This window comes from Mirounga angustirostris, unplaced genomic scaffold (genome assembly GCF_029215605.1).
Source record: "Mirounga angustirostris isolate CCGP_5_RB_7025 unplaced genomic scaffold, mMirAng1.0.hap1 SCAF_7, whole genome shotgun sequence".
NCBI lineage: Eukaryota > Metazoa > Chordata > Mammalia > Carnivora > Phocidae > Mirounga > Mirounga angustirostris.
In genome coordinates, this window is record NW_026991715.1 from 138,865,077 (window position 1) to 138,887,415 (window position 22,339).

The 22,339-nt window shown below is 32.9% G+C and overlaps 1 protein-coding gene across 4 annotated transcripts in view; it reads left to right on the forward strand.

Annotated features, from left to right (window-relative positions):
• The window catches only part of CDH18 (cadherin 18), a 315,869-nt gene that overhangs the window by 267,798 nt on the left and 25,732 nt on the right, over positions 1-22,339 (forward strand). For 2 of the 4 annotated variants that reach the window (XM_045888209.1, XM_064595613.1), the window contains 2 exons: positions 11,942-12,063; positions 18,339-18,456. The exons of 1 other annotated variant lie outside the window; for it this stretch is intronic. In XM_045888209.1, the coding sequence (XP_045744165.1) occupies positions 11,942-12,063; positions 18,339-18,456 (240 nt within the window). Of the gene's footprint in view, positions 1-11,941; positions 12,064-18,306; positions 18,457-22,339 lie in introns of all 4 variants that reach the window. One more of the 4 variants, XM_045888202.2, reaches the window with a different exon arrangement.

Genomic DNA, 22,339 nt, shown 5'->3' on the forward strand with positions numbered 1-22,339 from the left:
AAACAAAGGGTAAAGGTAATACATATCTTCTCTTTTTACTTTAGTTCTGGGTAGAGGGAATGAAAATATGAAAATGTTACCCATCAGAAATTGTGTATATGATACTTCTTACAAATCATTTTAGATCACCTTGGCCTCAATAACTGTAATAACAGACACATAAAATATGTGATACAGAAAAACTTTCAAACAACCAAAATTGAGAAAGTACATTGCTGTTGAATAATTCATTAAAAAGAAAGAAAATTATCTCAAAAGGATGGTGTAAGTTTCAGTAAGGAATAATGACAAAGAAGTGGTACACATGAGAACACCTTTCTTTGTAATAACAAAATGTCAAATTTGACAGATTAACAAACCCACAAATATCATCATCATCCTCCTCCTCATCACCATCATCACTTAAAGGCACAAATTTGAGAAACTTGATCCAAATTAAAGCACTTAAAAGTTATTACAATGTATAGAAAGGGTAAAATGTTTATTGTTCTTATATTTTCCAGAGATACCCAAGCATGTTAATATTTCTGGGTTAAGAAAAGAAAATAAATTTAGTATACAGATTTAAAATTAGAAGACATAACAGGATAAAGCCTTAAAATACTGGAAAATAATATTAGGAGTGATAAAAAAATTTTAAGACAAATTTGAAGTACACAATGAAGTGGTAAAAATATATATTGATAACCAAAGTGGTGTAATTGTAATAAACCCTCCTATTAAAAAAAATTACCATACTGAAGTGTAGTAAGGAAAAATAAAATCATCTTATGCTACTTGTAATAGGCACATATGAGATACAAAGATATAGAAAGTTTTAAAATAAAAGAATTTATTTTAGAGAGAAAGTGCGAAGCAGGGGGAGGGGAGAATCCTGGAGCAGACATCCCACTGAGCACAGAGCCTGATGCAGGGTTCCATTCCGAAATCCTGAGATCATGATCTGAGCCAAAATAAAAAGCCAGATGCTCAACTGACGGAGCCACCCAGGGCCCCTAAAGAATACATACCATTTTCAAGCATACAAAGCAAAATATATTGACATTAATGACATGCTAAACCACGTAACAATTAAAAAAAAATGTGTTGATACAAGATATATTTTCTAAGAACCATACAGTCAAATTGTTACAAGACAGAGTTGTTTGCAAGTCAGTAGGGAGAATAGATGGACACCTCAACAAACAGGTGAAGAAGGAGCTATGATATCTGGTTCTGCAAAGAAAGTAAACTTACTTACATACCTTACAACTATGCAAAATAAGTAATTCCAGTGCATAGAAGATAAACATAAAATTTTAAATGAAATGTGGGATAACATTACTGTGACTTTGGAATAGAGAAAGTTTTATAAAAATACAAATTGTACAACCCATAAAGGAAGACATTGATAAATAAAACAATGAAAACTGTGCTTAGTTGAAAATCAGCCCATAACTTGCTATCATGAATGAAGTTGTGTATCCATATATGAGGTGTGTGTATGCTATGTATACACACATATATCTGTTAATATTTGGATAAATTAAAGTAATTGTACCAAATGTTTCCAATTAGAATTATAATATATGTCAAATATATTGATATCTTAAGTATATGTCAGTCTTAATAATAAAATGAACACCAATTTAAGAGCCACTCACCTCAAAGAAATAAGTTTTAAATACACCCCTTAGGGGCGCCTGGGTGGCTCAGTTGGTTAAGCGGCTGCCTTCGGCTCAGGTCATGGTCCTGGAGTCCCTGGATCGAGTCCCGCATCGGGCTCCCTGCTCGGCAGGGAGTCTGCTTCTCCCTCTGACCCTCCCCCTCTCATGCTTTCTCTCTATCTCATTCTCTCTCTCAAATAAATAAAAAAATCTTTAAAAAAAAAAAAAAAAAATAAATAAATAAATAAATAAATACACCCCTTAAAGGTGAGTGGGTGGCTCATTCGGTTAAGCATCAGACTTGGTTTCTGCTCACCTCATGATCTCAGCGTAGTGAGATCTCAGCATGGAGTCTGCTGGGGATTCTCTCTGTCCCTCTCCCTCTGCTCCTCCCTCTCACTCACTCTCATTCAAATAAATAAATAAATAAATAAATAAATAAAATAAATAAGTAAATAAGTAAATACACCTCACTATTGCATCCTTCTTCATTCCAGAGCTTACCAATATTGAATTTAGTATTATTTGTCCCTTTCTTTTCTTTATAGTTTTACCAAATACATTTGGGTATATATATATATATATTTATGTACGTAACTACATCTTTGGCTCATGGATATTATACATAGATAGGTTAATATTATATGCACTTTCTTTGTTTTTTTTCCTCAGTGCTATGTTTTTAAGATTCGTCCAGGTAAAGAAATACAGCTGAAGTTTTGTTTTTGTTTTTTTTTTCATTTTCACTATGATGAGAAAATAAATCTATTTTAATTCATGTTTAAAAATCCCAATGTAGGGGCGCCTGGGTGGCTCAGTTGGTTAAGTGACTGCCTTCAGCTCAAGTCATGATCCTGGAGTCCCAGGATCGAGTCCCGCATCAGGCTCCCTGCTCAGCAGGGAGTTTGCTTCTCCCTCTGACCCTCCCCCGTCTCATGCTCTCTCTCTCTATCTCATTCTCTCTCAAATAAATAAAAAAAAAAATCTTTAAAAAAATTAAATTAAATTAAAAAAATAAAAATAAATAAAAATAAAAATCCCAATGTAGGGGTGCCTGGGGGCTCAGTCGTTAGGCGCCTGCCTTCAGTTCAAGTCATGATCCCGGAGTCCTGGGATGGAGCCCTGCATCGGGCTCCCCGCTCTGCGGGAAGCCTGCTTCTCCCTCTCCCACTCCCCCTGCTTGTGTTCCCTCTGTTGCTGTGTCTCTCTCTGTCAAATAAATAAAATCTCAAAAAAATAAAAAATAAATAAAAATCCCAATGTATCTCAATTGTTATAGCTTCATATATTATTAATATTGCTGATATAACATGTCTTGTACATGTTTCCTATTGTAAATATGAAAACTTCTCAATATATGTAACTTGAGTACTCATACCAAGAGCATATGATATATTCTTAGAAGTATTCTCAAATGTTTTTCAAAGAGAATGTTTAACATGTTTTTAATAAATACATAATAATAATCAATGATTGACCCAGAAATTAGTATGTATGTTTAATACATGAGTTAAAGCTCCCTAAATATATTTCATTTATGCAGTAAAATTCCACTCTAAAATATGCTTGTATTCAGTTCCAAAATTATATTAGCTGTCCCTAAAGTCTCAGCTTTTGTGTTACTTGAAATTGTAAGAATTTAATGGTTCCAGAAAAGATGTCTTAATATCTTGTATATGAATCTCAACACATTTTAGGGAATTATTTACTAATTATTATTTACTAAAATTATTTACAAGGTAACAAAACATTTACCCTATCTGTTCTCGTATATTTAAATTGAAGGTTTTATATTTTGGTCTAAGGCTTACTTTTAGTGATATTTTATATACAATAAGGGTCAAGTTTAATTTACTTCACATTTTTTTTTACTTCACATTTTAATTTCCAGTGAATCCATTATTTGTTATAAATGCTATTTCTCCATTTAATAATCATGGCAACTTTGTCCATTAACACTTGACCACTTTTGTTTTTGATTAACTGTCTCTTTTGTATGTACCACTAATCATATAAGCATATATTATATAACACTGTACATACATCCACACACACAGTCTTATGCTATATCATTGTCTTGATTATTGTGGCTACTTACTAACACTTAAAATTAAGTTCAGCATCATTCTTTCATCAAAATTGTTTGGGCTAACTTAGGACATTTTCAGATAAATTTTAGTATCAGCTTGTCAGATTCTTCAACAATATCAGCTGGAATTTTTATTGTATTGCAATTAATCTATAGTTCACGTTTGGGAGAATGGATGTCTCAAACATACTGAGTCTTTTATCTATGAACATAATATATGTTTCCACTTAACTAGGCATTTTAAATTTATCTTCGTAATATTTGTAGGTTTCAGCATACAGATGCTGAACATATTTTATTTGGTTTCATTTTTTTCATGTTACATAAATTTGATATTTATTTAAATGTTTATTTTTATTATTATAGAAATAGATGTTAATATAAGCTTGTATCCTACAATATTGGTAACTCTTATATTAGCAGTAGCAGCTTCTTGTAGATTATTTGGTCTTTTGTACACGGATGATCCCCTCTAAAGAAATATAGATTTGTTTCTAACTTTGCAATTGGCATAACATTTCTTTCTTTCTCTAATTGCACTGACTATAAGCTTTAATATGATTCCCAGCAGAATTGATACAGGATATATCCCTGCTTTTTTTTTTTTTTTTTTTTTTTTTTTTTTCTGATCCTTAGGTTAAAGCATTCAATCTTTCACTTGTAAGTATGACAGTTACAGGTTTTTGTTATACAATTATTCAGGTTGAGGAAGTCTCTTCCATTCCTACTTTACTGATTGCTTTTTTTTTTCTATTTAAATCAAATACAGTGTTATGTTTTGTTGTATTTTTCTGCATCAATCGAAATAATTATGTGTGTGTGGTGAATTATATTCATTGATTTTTAAATGTTAAACAACCAGCCTTTCCTTCCTTGAATATATCCCATGTGGTTATGATGAATGTAACCAAAGCTGAAGGAGATCCTTGCACTCAGCTTATGGGTCTCTCTACTCTCAAGTAGCATAGTTCTTCAGCGTCCGTTTGCGAAAGTATGAGAAGAATATGTTCATATAATTTCAGTTTTATAGTCACTTATGACAGCAGGTTAGTCTGGTATCAGTTGGTATTTCTGGCCAAAATCTGAATTTTGCATTCTTAAATTCTATTTCAAAACCTGTTAACCTTATATTTGTAATTATTTAATTTATTTAAATATTACACCAAAGAATGTCATAGATGTGCATAATGGAATCAGGATTTGTGTAGGTCAAGCTTAAGTTTTCCTAAGACTTGATAAAAGTGATTTTAGCTAAAAATAAGACTATTATAATATTTCAGGGAATTTCATTAAAATGCTACTGTTTTTAAACTGTTTTGAACATATCTTCATGTCCTTCCTTCCCTTGGAATAAATTTGGGGCCCAAAGATGATGCAGTAAGTGTGATTTTTTTTTAAGAATGGTGATGCTGAACCCCAAGCAGCAGCAGATCCATTCTCAGAGATAAGGCCTTATCTCTACACCAGAGTAGAGATTGCTGAATGATTAGATATTCGGATATTTTAGTACAAATGTTTGGGAAAAAAAATATATATATATATATATTCATATGTATATATAATTTTCATTAAGGATGTCCTATGTTAGTTGTTTTCTGTAATTAACAAAACCACTTTTGAATGCTGACTGTATCAGATAAGAAAATTTTATTATCCTTACATTACTTACCCCCCCAAAAATGCAAAATGATGGTCCATTCTATTAGTGAACTTCTGTCAGCATAAAAACACATGATTGCAAATGTAGTTCAAAGGATAGCATGATACTTGATCACAAGCTGAATTTGTGGGGACTCAATAAAGATGAAAACTCGATGATCACAGACACTATAGATGAATAGACCAAGAAGGAAAATAAATGTAAAAACTCTGAATTATCACAAAAATTAGAAAATAAATGGTACCTTTGTTAGATTCTTTCATGCAATTGAATGGGCCGATTTTAACAGATTTTTTTTCAACTATTTTCCATTTATATAGCAAATGCATCATCCCCATGCAATTAATTTCACTTAGAGGTGAATTACTTTGGCTTTATGGTTCTAACTTAAAGAACAAAACAGCATTTATTCCTAAAATCAGAGGCATGATTTAAACTTTAGCAGCTTCCCACTTACTTAGTCTCAGGCAAAAATACTAAGACATTTTGGGAATTTCTGGAGGATTTAGGGGTAAGGAGGAAAAAAAATATCATAAGAGTTGAGACTCCTTCTAGGTAATTCACTTCAAAGTGAATTCTTTATGATGATTGGGCCTTTAATAAAATTTTATACAGCAAACTGACAAAAAACCGCATAAATACACTGAGTTTGGGGTGATGTGTTTCTAAATACTTAGTAATTTTTTTTAAAGATTTTATTCATTTATTCATGAGAGACAGAGAGAGAGAGAGAGGCAGAGGGAGAAGCAGGCTCCCGAGGAGCAGGGAGCCCGATGTGGGACTCGATCCCAGGACCCTGGGATCATGACCTGAGCCATAGGCAGACGCTTAACCATCTGAGTCACCCAGGCGCCCATCTAAATACTTAGTAATTTTTGAAAGAGCTTCTAGACAACTACCAGGTTTTTTGAACTACTATAAAATAAGTAAGGGATTTAAAATGTATAGGGGCAGTTATTTTTTTTTATCTTATAAATGTCATAGAATGTTTTATTTTAAACCTTCTTATTTGGCAACAAGAAAGAAACATTTAAGAGTTAATCAATTAGATACCAGATATGAATTCTTACTTATCCATTATAACAAATTATTTTGAATACAATATTCGGTTTCTCAGTATTTAAACAGGATACAAAGAAGGAAGGGAGGAGAGAAAAGGAGCATCTGCAGCATACCAGGCTTGTACAAGGCATTGTGATGGTTTTAGCCATAAAACAGTTCTTAAATAGATTAAACACTCATATTAGTAAGGAGTATCTATCATCTATTAGCTATTTTATCTTAGTTAATTTTGCCTAAAAATGATATATGACTTTTACATACAAATTTCAAAATACCAGTTAAAAAGAGCAGAACAGTCTCATTTCAAAACAAATAGGCTGAATGAGAATTTTCAGGGACGCCTTGGTGGCTTAGTCAGTTAAGTGGCTGACGCTTGGTTTCCACTCAGTTCATGATTTTGGGGTGGTGAGATCAAACCCCACATCGGGCTCCACACTCAGTGGGGAGTCTGCTTCAGGATTCTCTCTCTCTGCCCCACCCCTTTAATAAAATCAATCAATAAATCTTTAAAACAATTTCAGTTTCATCTGAGTACTAGTTTGCAAAATTTATTTTTATTTAAGGAAATATTAGAAACATATTTGTTAATAAAATATTAGCCTAGCTTGATTCATGAAAGTTCAGACTGTTTGGTTTATACATATTTGCTTTTAATGAAAACTTTTAATAGAAACCAAAGAAACACAGACCAGAAAACAAACAAACAAACAAACAAACAAACATCAATTAAACACATTTGTAACACACATTTGGAAACACATCCTCATAAGCATGGGAATTTATGAATCATAGACAGATATAAATGTGATTATTTAATTAAATTCATAATCACTGCAATTTACTATTGTAATATATGGGGTTTTTCATGTTGACTGAATGAAAACACATTTTGAGGAAAATAATCTACATTTTACTGACAAGAAAATTTGCACTAGTCTAAATTTATACATTTAAAAGTACTTAATACTAACTTTGGAATATGAATATTTAGATTAGACATCTATTGAATTCCTTAGTAAACTATACCACATATTCTAATGGTCATGATTTAGAGTTTTAGGAGGGAAATATGTAAGTCATAACGACTGTGGGATAAAAATAAATTGAACACTTAAGACTCACAATTGTAAAGAGAACAAACTGAAAAAAATATTAATATTTAATTTGTTTTCTTCATTCTATATTGATAATGGGGAATCTACGGGAGTGGTATATTTCATTGCTCTGTTTGCTAGAGCCCATCCTAGTGGCATGCATGTATCAGACTTATCAAATGAGCTCACTGGATAAAATGGATTGTTCCCCAAGTTATGGAAAATCCTCTAAAAATCATAGCATCAAACTAGCAATTGCATGGGAATACCGTATACCAAGACTTTCACTGCATCACTATCTGCAGAGAGAGCACTCTGCTAACGTGAGCTGCTTTTACATTGGTATTGGGTAAAACATGGATGATTTTTAAATAGTGTAGTTGCTGCTAAAAATCACATGTATAGGATTGCCAGCACATTGTGTTTTGTTTTTGCTTTGTTTTGTTTTTGATCTTCGGAAAGAATTCAAATGTGCAGTCTGCTCTCTCCCAGGATCAGTATTTTAAAATTTACATGATTACCTTAATTGTTTCTCAAAAACACAATTTGGCAAGTTAAATAACTCATTGCAGATTAAGTAATGAAGGCATAGAAATAATAAATAACTTTCCAAATTTCGTGTTCCTAAATAGAGGGCTGGAAAGGGGATTCATATTTAAATTTGTCAGATTCCAATGTGTTTTATTTACTCTGCCATCAAAACGAATTAAAATTGAACAAACAAAAACAGAAACAGACTCATAAATACAGAGAAGAAACTGACGATTGCCAGAGAGGAAGAAGGTGTGCAGGAGGGTGGGTAGGCAATACAGCTGAATGGATTAAGTACAAATTTCCAATTCTAAAATAAATAATTGCAGCCTGGGGATGTAATCAGTAATATTATAATAACTTTGTATGATGACACATGGTAACTACACTTAACATGGTGAGCATTTTGTAATGTATGTAATTGCCAAATCACTTATGTTCTTGTACACCTGAAACTAATCTAATATTGTATGCCAATTATACATCTATTTAAAGAAAAACCAATTGCTAGAAATAAAGCATGAAGATAAAAGTAACAATAGCAATAACAGAAATGTTGCATTAAGAACTTAAGGAACAGAAGAAAATGCTTTGAACACACATGAATATGTTCACATTTTATAGGTAAAGTTATTGTCATTTGAAGGGTAACATACTAAACCAGTGGCTGTGGGAAAGAAAGAAGAGAAACCTAAAAGAACTTGCCAGTTTGCTAATTTAGAATTAGCTAATTTTATTATTGAGCAGAGAATACCAGAATGCAGGCAGGTAGACTGCAAGAGGATACAAAGCCATAGTGGGTTTTCAACCTCTAATTATCTGGAATTAAAGGCACAGTTTTTACACATCATGCCACTTTTAGTAAATAGACTGCAGGTATTCAGTTTGCATTGGTAATGACAGTAAGCTTACTCCAACATTCTGTTTTTCCTAACTCTTCATCAGCACCTCCTGAGGTTGCCCCTGGCAGGGCATGGCACACAGATCATTAGTCGTAACCACACCAAGGTTAAATTCAGTTCAGCTTCCCCACAGAACACATAAGGGTAGTAGGTCTGCAGATAAACAGGCATTTGTCTGATGCTAAACGCTGTGCTTTTAATCAGTAAGTTATGGAATAGTAATTATACACTGGAGTAATAAAATAATATTCGATCAACATAGAGTCTATTTCCATCTAGAAGAACTGAGAAGAATTGAGTTTCCTGTACCCCAGTATGGAATGAGTGGAAGGCCAGTCCCAGTCCAGAGTTCAGCATGAGCAAGACAGAGTGGGGACAGTGAGAAGGTGAATGTTGAACACGGTCAGATGCTAGTTGTTCTTTTATTCTAGTCTTTCATCAAGATATAATCTTTCCAGAATCTTCTACAAAACAGGTTTCTTTCCTTCTTTTTCTTTTTTTCCTAACTTCACTAAGGTTGCTTATAATTCTGCCTGCTCAGAAAATAACAGAGAACTATTTACTCAGGGACAATTACGGCTGCTGATACTAATGATTAGAGCCAATAAAATTATTCTTGCCTCGGATTTCTAGAACAGGTTACTTTTGTCTGCTCTGAAAAGGTGAGCAAGTACCTAGTTGGGAAATATAGGAATACATGAAAAAAATCATATATGACATTTAGAGTAGAAGAGATATATTTATATACCGGCGAGAGTAAGGCCGTGAATATCCTATATAGGATAAACCTTGGTGAATTGTAGAGCAAGTATGCTTTATTGTTCTTTCCCATAAAAATCTAAATAATCTTAGTACTTATAAATTTTAGAATCAGCTTTTAATTCTATGGACATTGGGATTTGCAACAGATTACATTGAATACACACGTCAGTTCAGAAGGGTTGGTTTTATTTGTGATTTTGCGTCTTCCTAACCACACACATGATATAGCTCTTAATTTCTTTAATGAAGTCTAAATAAGCTAAACTAATATGACACTTCAATAAAGTGGTCTGCATATAGGTCTTTCACATCCTTTGTTAGATTGAGTTCTAGCTTCCTTATAGCTTTGTTAATTAACTCTAGTTTTTCACCATTAAGAATAATGTAAGCTGTAGTTTTGTTTAGTGTGCCCTTAATCAGCAGGAGAAGGCACATTTCTACTTATTCGCTGAGAGTTTTTGTTTTTGTTTTTTGCTTGGTTTCATTGTGTTTATCATCTATGGACATTACATTCTATTTCTTTGTTTTTCTGTATGTGTTGAGATGATTATTTTTGTTTGTCCACCCTTCAATTCATTAACCCTGTGAATAATTTTTATGCTTTTTAAAATGTCCTTCCTCATTTCTTTCTTTGTATCTTCCTTCCTTCCTTCTTCCTTTAATGCTATACAAAGCAAGTGTGGAACTAAATTGATAAAGATAGATTTTTTTTTTCTTTTTTACACACCAGTGGAATGGGTTTGCTCTCATTTTGTTTAGGCTATTTACATGTAAAATCTCTCATGAGTGAGAATGTCTGGTATTGATATCGACAGGTCACAAGCCACAGAAAACAAGCTTTCGAGTATTTTCTCCTTCCTCCGTTTTCTGGGAAAAAAGATGTATAGGACTGAAATTACCTGTTTCTTTAACTTTAGGTAAAATAATCTAGACGTGATTTTCTTTTTTTTTTTTTTTGCTTTAGAAAAATTATGTTTTAAATGAAATTTGATTTTCTTTAGTTACTGTAGTACTCCTCAGATTTTCTATTCCTTTTAGAGCCACCTATGGCATTTTTTTTTTAAAGATTTTATTTATTTATTTGAGAGAGAGACTGAGATAGAGAGATCATGAGAGGGGGGAGGGTCAGAGGGAGAAGCAGGCTCCCTGCCGAGCAGGGAGCCCGATGCGGGACTCGATCCCGGGACTCCAGGATCACGACCTGAGCCGAAGGCAGTCGCTTAACCAACTGAGCCACCCAGGTGCCCCTGGCATTTTTTATTCCATCCATATTCTTACTAGTTTTAGTATCTTCAGTATATGTCTATGTATATCCATACCCACTTTTTTCAAATATAACTTCTCATGTTCTACTTTGATAAATTGATAAATTTATCTAGATTTTATGTCTTTTGTTTTAGTAATACTTTTTAAAATTAATCTATTTTAATTTGGGATTTTTAAAAAATAATGACAGAAACATCAGCAATAAAAATATACATATTTAATTTTCCCATTATTAATTCTGCATTTATAGCTTTAACATGTAAAATAAACTAAACATTTGCCTTTTCCTCACATTTCAGAACTAATAAACTTACTGAAAAATGGAAAGACTGTGTTTAAGAGTTATTTAAGGTGTTATTTATAATATTTTGCTATCTGCCAGAATTATATATTAATTCTGTTATGTTCTGATTTCAATTATTATTTCTCCCCATGTATGACTTAACATCACACACTGCATGCATTTTTTTCTATAAGAAGAAAGTTATTCTTTGTGCAAAAATGGTAATTCTTTATTTTCTCCAAGTCTATTTAAATTTGAAAACTCAAACTTTTTAAAGATTATGTATTTTTTTTTACCAACTGCTATGCTTTTCTTAAATTAACGATGAAACCAATTGTTGATCCCTTAGACTCTGACAGCATACAATGAACTCTGACAACTCCCCCCCCCAGTTCCTGAATAACATGTAATTTCCTTGATATGACAAAATATCATTTTAGCATTCATGTCATGCCTTGGTGTTCATTTTTCATTTTTCTGTAAGTTAGCGAGTTCTAGCAAAGAGTGCCATCATAAAGTTTTTTGCCAAAAGTCCTGTTGTAGCATATGGAGCCAGTGACAAGCTACAGTATTAAGGAGATTTGTTTTAAACCAAGCCTCTAAAGTGTGCATGGAAATACTAAATATATCCCTGCATGTTTTGCAGACAATCCTGGTTTGCTGAGCCATGTCACAGTGGGTATTAGAGTTCTGGATGTCAATGACAACCCACCCGAACTTGCCAGGGAATATGATATTGTTGTCTGTGAAAATTCAAAACCTGGCCAGGTAAGTTAATTGTTTCCTTACTATCATTGGAATGGGAGAAAAACAAGCAGCTCTATTTCTATTATTTTAGGTATAATCCTCAAAATCCCTCAATATTATTTTTGTGCTCAGTGAAAATAATTTTATAAAGCTTTAAGTACAAATAGATTTCTTTGAGAATCGTTGAAAATAAATTTTCTCCAGAACCCAAATGTAAATCAAAAAATGAACTCATTAATACATACATTCATCATACCAATAAAATTATATTGAATGCTTTGTGTGAAGCCTTGTATTAAATGAGGAGGAAACTGTGAACTTTCTTGTCCTGTGACATTGTACTATAGTTTTGCAAGATGTTACCAGTGGGGGAAACTGGGTACATAGCATCTCTCTATATTTCTTACAACTGTATATGAATCTATAATTATAAAAAAATAGAAAATTTAATTAAAAGTAAAAACATTTTTAAAAGATATAGTACCTTAAAAAGAGTAATATCAAAAGCTAATTTTTCATCCAAGAAAGATAAAACCCAGGGGCACCTGGGTGGCCCAGGCAGTTGAGCATCCACTCTTGGTTTCAGCTGGGGTTGTGATCTCAAGATGGCGGAATCAAGCCCCCCTAGACAGGCTCTGCACTAAGCATGGAGTCTGCTTGGACTCTTTCCCTCTTCTTCTCTGTCCCCATTTTGCTCCTCCCCCCTGCCCCTATTTGCTCATGCACACACATGTCCATGCTCTCTCTCTCAAATTAATAAATAAAATCTTAAAAAAAAGAAAGATAAGACCCAGAAAACAATGGAAAGATAAATTCCCAACAGTTGCAAGATAATAACTGACAATCATGAATTTTTTTTCTACCAAAATATCCCTCAACAACAGACCAGAAAATCTCAGAGTTAAGCCAACAAAAATGTGAAAATCTCTTACCATAAGGTACACTCTAGAGCTTTTATTGGGTAAAAAAGAAAAATAATTACACTGGCAGCCTGGAGTCATAAGGAACCTTCAAACCAAACACAATCAATAAATATATTCATAAAAACTAAATCATTAATGAATAAATAGAAATCAAAGGAACATTTTCCAGAGTTTAAAATAGACGTAATATACATGGCAACAAGAGATCATAAGTTAGAAAGACAAATGAAGTTAAATGAAGTTAAAATATTCTAAACTCTTTTAATTTAAGTTTTGGTTCCTTAAAATTTTAGAAATTTGGCCTCTTAAAATTTGAGCATTTCTAAGAAATGATTTATGTGACATTGACAAATGCTTTCTTCATCTCTAAAATAAAGAAAATTGTTGGAATTTCAGGGCCCTTCCAAGCATGAAATTTTATGAGTATATGAGTAGATAAGTCTCAAATTCCTTTAAATGTGGATTACTTTATTCTCCTCACATGGGAAGCCATTCCGTTTTTTAGAGAAGGCTAAATTTGTGACAAAAATGTATCTTTATCTTCTGGGTCCCATTTACCATTTATATAGTATTTTTCTTTTCTTCAGAGAACAAGACTTAGCACCCCTGAGATCTAATGTATATAGATTTATTTATGTGATTATGGTTATTATCCTTTGAAAACTATATTCATAGTTAGCATCATTGTTGTCTTTAATATTGTATGATTTTAGGTGTCACATTAAGATACTTGGGTTCTTTATATTGCTTAAGTATCTGTTTCTCTAAACATTTGTTTTATCAAAATGAATTAAAACTTTTTACTGAGGGAATGAAAAGCCATTTGAAAATATTGTTTATCGCACTCTTATTTAAACAAACCATTGCCAAACTGTGTGGCCATTTTTTATGATTAACCTATAACAAGGGAAATGATCTGAATCTTTCTATTGTTTAATTTTGCCACCTTTGGTTCATTTAACTTTTTGTTTGTAGCATTTCTGGATAAACTTTGTGTATTTTGATGCAGAGTAGGAATAGGGAACTCTAAATAATGATTTGTGAAATAGGTTTTCTGAAGCATATTTGTATTGCCCAGCTGTACAATGTCTCCTCTTTCTATAACGATTGCTTTTAGAATTATAGATATTTTTATTATGGATGCTGTGCATCTAAATATAACAGCACGTGACCATGGCAGAGAGACGTGTCTTTTGTGAAGCAGAGGTTTAAACCCCATATAACAGCAAAGTTCACATTGAATCAGGTATCAATGCACCTGAACTGCAACAATATATTTCTCTGAGTTAATAAATTTTCCTGTTCTGAAAAAAAAATCTTTTAAGTACCTTGCATGAAAGAAATATTAAGAAGAAAATCATGCATGCATGAAATTTGAAGTCAGTTCCCAAAGTAAAGTGAATTCATAATAAATGAGATGGTTCTACATGTAGAAACTGAAATATAAATGACGGAAATGTTTTCTATCTTATTTATATTGACTTTCCCCTCTGTGTGTGTGTGTGTGTCTGTATGTTTCATTACAAAGTAAACTTAGGAAGTATAACATATATTTAAAAAATTGTATCACCTAATACCAGCATACCTGGTGTTCATCACGTCTAATTATTAATAATAAACTTTGTATGAAAAAAATACCTAGATCAGTAGAGATTTTACATCAAGATTTTACAAAGGTCAACTCATTGAACCAACAGAAGTTAGTGTTATTATTAAATAAATTTATGATCCCACTTGAGATTATATTATAAACAAATTCATTGATTAATTAAGAAGATACAGTGTGTTCCATAGAATATTCTCTTTTTTTTTTTATTTTATTTATTCACTGGAGAGACAGAGAGAGAGGGCACAAGAGGGGGGTGGGGCAGAGGGAGAAGCAGACTCCCCACTGAGCAGGGAACCCTATGCAGGACTCAATCCCAAGACCCTGGGATCATGACCTGAGCCAAAGGCAGACTTTTAACCAACTGAGCCACCCAGACACCCCTAGAATATTCTTTTAATTTAAATGTTTAGTTAGGACTAGCCCATTTACCTAACAGAAGACTACATTATTTGTATATATCTGTGACACTGACTAGTTTGATGTTTTCCCCCTTTAATAAAGTACTCAAGAAGTAATAGACCATAGAAAAAACATTTAAACAGGGTGATACATTTATTTGGTGAAATAAATACAGAATTGATTCTAATTAGTTTCTGCTAAAAGTGAATCGTTATTCATGGGTATTACCAAAATTACCATGGGCAATAATTACCATAATTTTTGGTAATTATTTATAAATACCAACTATCAATTTGGATTCCCTCCCCCCTTTAGTAGACTAAATCTGTGACTGTGTTTTTCTCAGGTCTTTCAAAATAATCAAACACTTTATGCACAAATTACATAATATGCACATGATAGAAAACATCTAAGTTCAGTTAGAAAGATTGAGAGACAGAAAAAAAATTGTTACGGATTGTACATCATCAACAATTTACACAAATGGAGGGCACAGGTAGCACAGTGTAGATAAATCATAACTGACAAAAGCATAGAAAATACTGATGACGTATACATGGCACTTATCTAGATATTTGCCAGAAGCTTACATCTTTTCAAAATCACAGACATGTTCACTTCTGAGGTGATTTTCCTAATAAAAGTCTAGGGAAACAAAAAATGGAAATCTATCTCCTACTGAAAGAGAAAAGGTGATTAGTAAACAGAAAAATTGAATATACCATTCCCTAATAAGAGGCTGTCTCTGAGTTCTAGATAAAAGCTGAGCAACATTCTAGGTTTTTGGAAGCATTTTTCAGAGCATTATCGAAGAATAAGTATGGATGCATGAGGAACATTCTTCAGGAATTCAAAACGAATGGTTGACTCTTAAGCAAAACATGGCAATCAGCTCATCTTTTGCTATGGACACGAGATCAAGAAGTTTTTAAGAAAGATAAATTTGCCATTAGGATGCCTGGGTGGCTCAGTCGGTTAAGCGGCTGCCTTCGGCCCAGGTCATGATCCCAGGGTCCTGGGATCGAGTCCCACGTCGGGCTCCTTGCTCAGCAGGGAACCTGCTTCTCCCCCTCTCTCCCTCTGCTTGTGCTCTCTCTGTCAAATAAATAAAATCTTAAAAAAAAAAAAAAAGAAAGATAAATTTGCCATGAGTGAGCTTCCTAGTAAATTCAGATTTGAAATTACCTGTATAAAAATGGAAAGTATATTTTATTAATGATAACAGTAAAACAGTAAAGATATAATATAAATTATATCAGTGTTTAACAAATAGAATAAGCTTGTTTGTAAAAAGTTAAAACGGGAAGGAAATAATTGTCCCAAATTAGTAATAACAGGAAATATAAAATAATTTAGTTGATTTAAATAAATTGTTCTCTGCCAATCTCTTCCAAAATCACATTCTAAGATAAGAAGTGAATTTGCAAACATATCAGTAGGTTATTAAGTATCATCGAGAAAATAGGATTGTGCATTGGAGAATGAAAATGAGCAAGGATTAGGGGAGATAGGACATTTATTTTTGAAAAAAAAACTTGTATTTATTTTATTTAACCCTGAAAACAATCTTGAAAATTTGATATTTTTATTTCAGCTTTATGTTAAGTACCTGAAAACGTAGGTATTTTCCTCAGATTACACACTCTCTGAACTCTATGGAGCTTTTCACACTTGAGAAAAATTGTCAGATTGCTTCCAATTATCCATCAATTTATTCTCCTATCAAGTCAAAAATCAATAACAAGGGGGAAAAAAGGATCCATTCAGAGACCAGCTGTAATTTAAACAAAAAAGAAAGCAAACAACAAGGAGATATGTAGATTTTTCAGCTCATAAATTAATAGTGTGAAGGGAAGTAAAGAAGAGAAGAATGATAGAGACTTCTTGGGATATGTGGGGGCTGGGGGAAGTTTTACCTAAATTTCTTGCTGAGAAAGTACATTCTGAGCAATACAGAGCCATATGCAGATATGGATGAAATAGAACACTTCCATAGCCCAAAGCACTTTCTTCACTTCCCCTTTATGAAGACACATGTTTTTCTGGTCCTACTGTCACTGATGACTCCTTCTTAGTACTTTTACATTCATCTTCATCTCCCTGACCAACTAATGGATTCAATGCATGGATAGGAATTTAGCTTTTAACTGTTGTACATATTGGTATATTATTTCACTTGGAAAAGATTGAAATGGCATGAAATTGAGTAAGATGTTTTTAGAAATCATAGCAATTTTTGAAATGAACACACTATATTTCACATGCAGGAAACACTCTCTTTTTTAAGATTTTATTTATTTATTTGAGAGAGACAAAGCATGAGCAGAGGGGCAGGGTGCAGAGGAGGGGCAGAGAGAGAGGGAGAAGCAGGCTCCCTGCTGGGCAGGGAGCCCAATGCACAGGGATCCCAGGACTCTGGGATCATGACCTGAGCCGAAGGCATACGCCTAACCACCTGAACACCAAGGTGCCCCAGGAAACATTCTTTTTATGGCTTCCTTTCCTCTCTTTCTTTTAATTTCTCTAAGGAAGGGCTAGGAAAAGGACACCTAAGCATTAGGATACTAATTTTTAAAAGAGGAAAATATTATCTTGCATATTAGTTTGGATATTTCCTAAGACTGTAATGGCTACCACTGTTGAAATTTGTGTTCTGTTCATAAGCCACCTGGAATATTTCATGTATATATTCTAACTTCCTCTGCTCCATAATGTGCATAGTCCGAATTTTAGAATTATTTTCTCTCAACCACTGTATATGAGAAGTATTCCATAAAACTGTGAGTAGTCTGGTTTTGCTTCTGGCACTATTTTAACAGTTTGGGGGCACATCACAGTTCTTTGGGGTCTCACATTCCTAATCTTAGCTATGTTAAAATAGAGGGGCTAGGTCATGCTCTCAAAGGTCCCCTAAACAGTAAAAATATTATGACTCCACTGTTTTTGCATTTACTTACTGAAAACAACATACACTGCAAAGCTGTTCTACACGAACACTAGGATATTTATATTTGTACAAACAATACTTCCTGTTTCCTCAAACAGGTGTTCTTATAACATCTTGCAGCTAATTGACCCCAAGGTACTGTGGGTGATAAAGAAAAAAAAATTAAATGCTTGTGCTACCCTAAAAAATAAAGTGTGGATGATTATAAATTGTTCCGTAACGTGTTTCCTAAAATCTCATGTAAGAACAAACCAGTTAGCTGGGACATTTATTACTTGGATTTGAAAAGACTCAAGGTGGATAAAGGTGACTTTTAAAAATCCTTTTGTGATGGTAATTAAAAATGCTATAATATAATTATAATCAAAGGAATAAGCCAAATTAAGTTTCCAATTTAGTCTTTGCTTTTTCTCTTCAGGTAATTCATACCATCAGTGCCACGGATAAAGATGATTTTGCAAATGGACCAAGGTTTAACTACTTTCTTGATGAACACCTATCTATAAACCCAAACTTCACTCTGAAGGACAATGAAGGTGAACATGATTTACATACACTTTTTAATCTATGTGATATCTGTTTTGACTTCATGTGGAATAGGCCTGAGCAGTTTTGCTTTATTCATACATACCCATGAACAGCTTGCAAATCAGCATTCAAAGTCAGTTTGATGTTAATGTATTATGATCTGTGAATAGCTTGTATTTAAAATTGAGCCATATGTACAAATAACTTTCATTGAGTTTATTCAGAAGCATCCCTTTAAACAAGAAATGTACATGTGATATGCTCTTGGGCAAATTTTAAGAGAAATCTTAGCTGACAAACATGTTTATGAGAGCTGCTTGCAATTGCTAGGAGGTAGAAAAATTTTAAATTAGGAAAAATGAAAAATATGTCCTAGGGACAGTTAAGAAAGGAAATTCAATGTTTGAACTCATCTTGCATTAGCAAGGCTATCAAGATGTGGTGTACAAATTATATTTCCTCTTATTATGAATATTTTTCAAAATATGGGTATAAAATATGCATAATTGCAGAATATTGTGGAAATTTTGAATTACTTTTGTTTAAACTTCTGTATTGTGTGGGGGAAAAAAGAACACCATAATTTAGTAACTAGAGAAGAGTCTCATGTTTTAGATTCCCTATTTGGTAGATTTCTCAAGGTTGTATAAAACTCCATTTTGCTGTAAAGGAAACATTGAATCAGTCAATGTGTGCAATGTTCTGATTTGTATCAACTTTCTTCTTCCCCAAAACTATCTTTGATCACTTTTATCTGAATATGCTGTTATTTGGGATTTAACATTTGCCTCAGAATCCTATGAGAGAAACAATAGTGCATTCATTTAGGAGTAACATTTAATTCTTTAATTCCCTCTCTGTACCCTTCAGGGAGATGTATTTTCAAATATATATATATATATATATATATATACACTAAATGTCAACTCACTAAAACATTATGTCCATTTTTCCTAAGCTTCTTTAAATTATCATAACAAGGATACCAAATTGTACATGTGGCCATAACAAAGTTTATATGAAAATAAAAAGCTGCTTGTTTGTCTCTCTCATTTTAACTGCCCTATGGTCAGCTTTACCTATGGAAATACATATTTGTGCGTGTTTGTGTATGACAAATTGTATTAATTGATTGCTATATATTTATGTACATTTGAACGTCCCATTCTACAATCCCAAATACATTTAATGTAATTGTGTGAAATATGTAAAAAAAAAACAACTCTATTCATATTTCCCATATTTCAGATAGTTACATAATTTGGGGAACACTCAACTTTTTGCCTTAGTAGATTTTATCTAGATCCCTATATTTATATTTCAGTTGTTTCTTTTTCCATTCTGATAAGGATTTTATTTTACATTTTTTTTTAAAGATTTTATTTATTTATTTGACAGAGAGAGACACAGCGAGAGAAGGAACACAAGGCAGTGGGAGTGGGAGGAGAAACAGGCTTCCTGCGGAGCAGGGAGCCCGATGCGGGGCTCGATCCCATGACCCTGGGATCATGACCTGAGCTGAAGGCGGACGCCTAACGACTGAGCCACCCAGGCGCCCCTTTATTTTACATTTTTTAAGTAATTTTAATTTGATATTATCATGAAAATTTGACTTGGATTTAAAGGTGTATTATATTCAAGTTATTTAACCTATGTAAGTAAAATAGAAACAAGAAAATTTTACTATTGTTGAGACCCTCTCAGTGACTATATAAAAGTTCTTTATATAAAATTTTTATATCTGGAATTTGTGAATTTAATGAATGGATATACTCAAAAGGGCTTAATTCAATTGTTTGACATCACTAGTGCTGGGAGCTCATTTTAAGGAATTCCCCTCAAACATATGCACACTTTTAAAAGGGTTTATGATGCTGATGTGAATTTTTTAACCTTTGTTTTAACCATAACTATGAATGCTTAAACCAGCTATACTATGTCAAGTATGTGAGGCCTATGGACAGTTGAGTAGGGATAAAGATGTTTTAATCCATTTGTAAGACTGTTTTAAAAAATATTGGGAATTGATAAAATTATAAATAACACGGGAAAATTTCTTTTGAATAGGTAACAACAATTTCTAGAAAAGATTCAAATGTACAGCTGAAAGCATGTGCTTATACAAGCAGGCTTAATTATGCTAGGTAAGCCAAGCCACCTAACTTTCCGAGCTCAGTTTGTATATCCATAAATTAGGGTTTAAAATACCCACTTTAGGAGTGCCTGGGTGGACTCAGTCGGTTAAGTGTACGACTCTTGGTTTTGGCTCAGGTCATGATCTCAGGGTTGTGAGATTGAGCCCCACGTAGATCTCCACGATGGGCATGGAGTCTGCTTGAGATTCTCTCTCTCCATCTCCCTCTTCTTTTGCCCCTCTGCTCCCTAAAAAACTAAATAAATAAACAAAATAAATAAAATAAAATACTTACTTTGGAACATTGGGAGAATTAATCATACCATATATAAAGATGGCCTTTTCTCTAAACACATGGCAGCTAGAGGTAGTAATATGTAAAGATGAGATTAAAAATGGAATAGCCATACCAAAATGAATACACTCATACAAATATATGGACCCTTATGAGGAACATAAATACCAAAACCAAGCACAAAATTAAATCTATACTTGGATATGACAATTTAAAACTGTTAAGCATCAAAGATAAGGAGGAAGAATTTTATACTATCAAAAAGAAAATGCAAAATAATTAAAAAGCAATGATAATTAGATTTTTAAATGATTTTTTTAGAGAGCGAGCGTGGGGCGGGAGGGAGGGAGGACCAGAGGGAGAGGGAGAGAGAGTCTTAAGCAGACTCTGTGCTGAGTGTGGAGCCTGATGGGGGCTCAATCTCACCACCCAGAGATCATGACCTGAGCCAAAACCAACAGTCAGTTGTTTAATCGACTTACCACCCAGGCGCCCCAATAACTAGATTCCTGGTTAAAAAACAATAGATGGCAGAAGTTGATAAAAATCATCTGCTCAAAATGCTGATGAAAAATAATTTGCTATTATCAACCTTCTCTAGAGTTAGTTAAAAATAGTAAGCTATCAGGAATCAAGGAAGACTCATTATTAACCAATGTACAAAAATAAGCTTTTTACTTTTAGCTACTGATGTTTTGGCAAATATTGTATCAATCTTTGTTTTCAGGATCTCTGCGGAATATAATAAGAAAAAATGTGTAATTAGGTTTCATTTCATATGTTAAAACTTGAAGAGTAAACACTAAATTAACAGCATGAAAATCTGTTTTCCAAAGCAAGGAATGATTTCCAGAAAATTAAATAATAAAACTTATTTTATCAATAGATCAGAAGACCAGAAAGGAGAATAAAAGATGTAAAGTCAAAGCATAGAAAATGAAAGAAGAAAGTAGAAATTCATTCAAACATACTGTGGCCATTATCAGATTGAATATCATTTTTAATCAAAGCTATATCATATTTAAATATATGTAAATACACACACACACACACACACATATATATGCTGCTTAGATGAAATACACCAAATTCAAATGATATAGAAAGTTTGGTATAAAAAGTTAGAAATACTTAGCCTATTGCTTCAAAAGAAACAACTATTGCTGGAAAAAAAAAAAAAAAAAAAAAAAAACAAATCCCAAACCTGGTGTCTTAAAATATCTTTATTTAGGTCACATTTCTAAGAATGAGTGATTTCTGATAGGTTTGTCTAAGCAATTCTTCTGATCTCAGGATGACTTCAGGCACTACAAATAATCAGCATTGTACAGAATGTTCTCAATTCAAAAAGAAAAAAAGAACAATAATAAGTAGAAACAAAACACAAGATTATCCTTGTTAATAGATGATGAAATTGTCTATATGAAAATTTAAGAGAATCTTAAATTTTAAAGCACCTTCA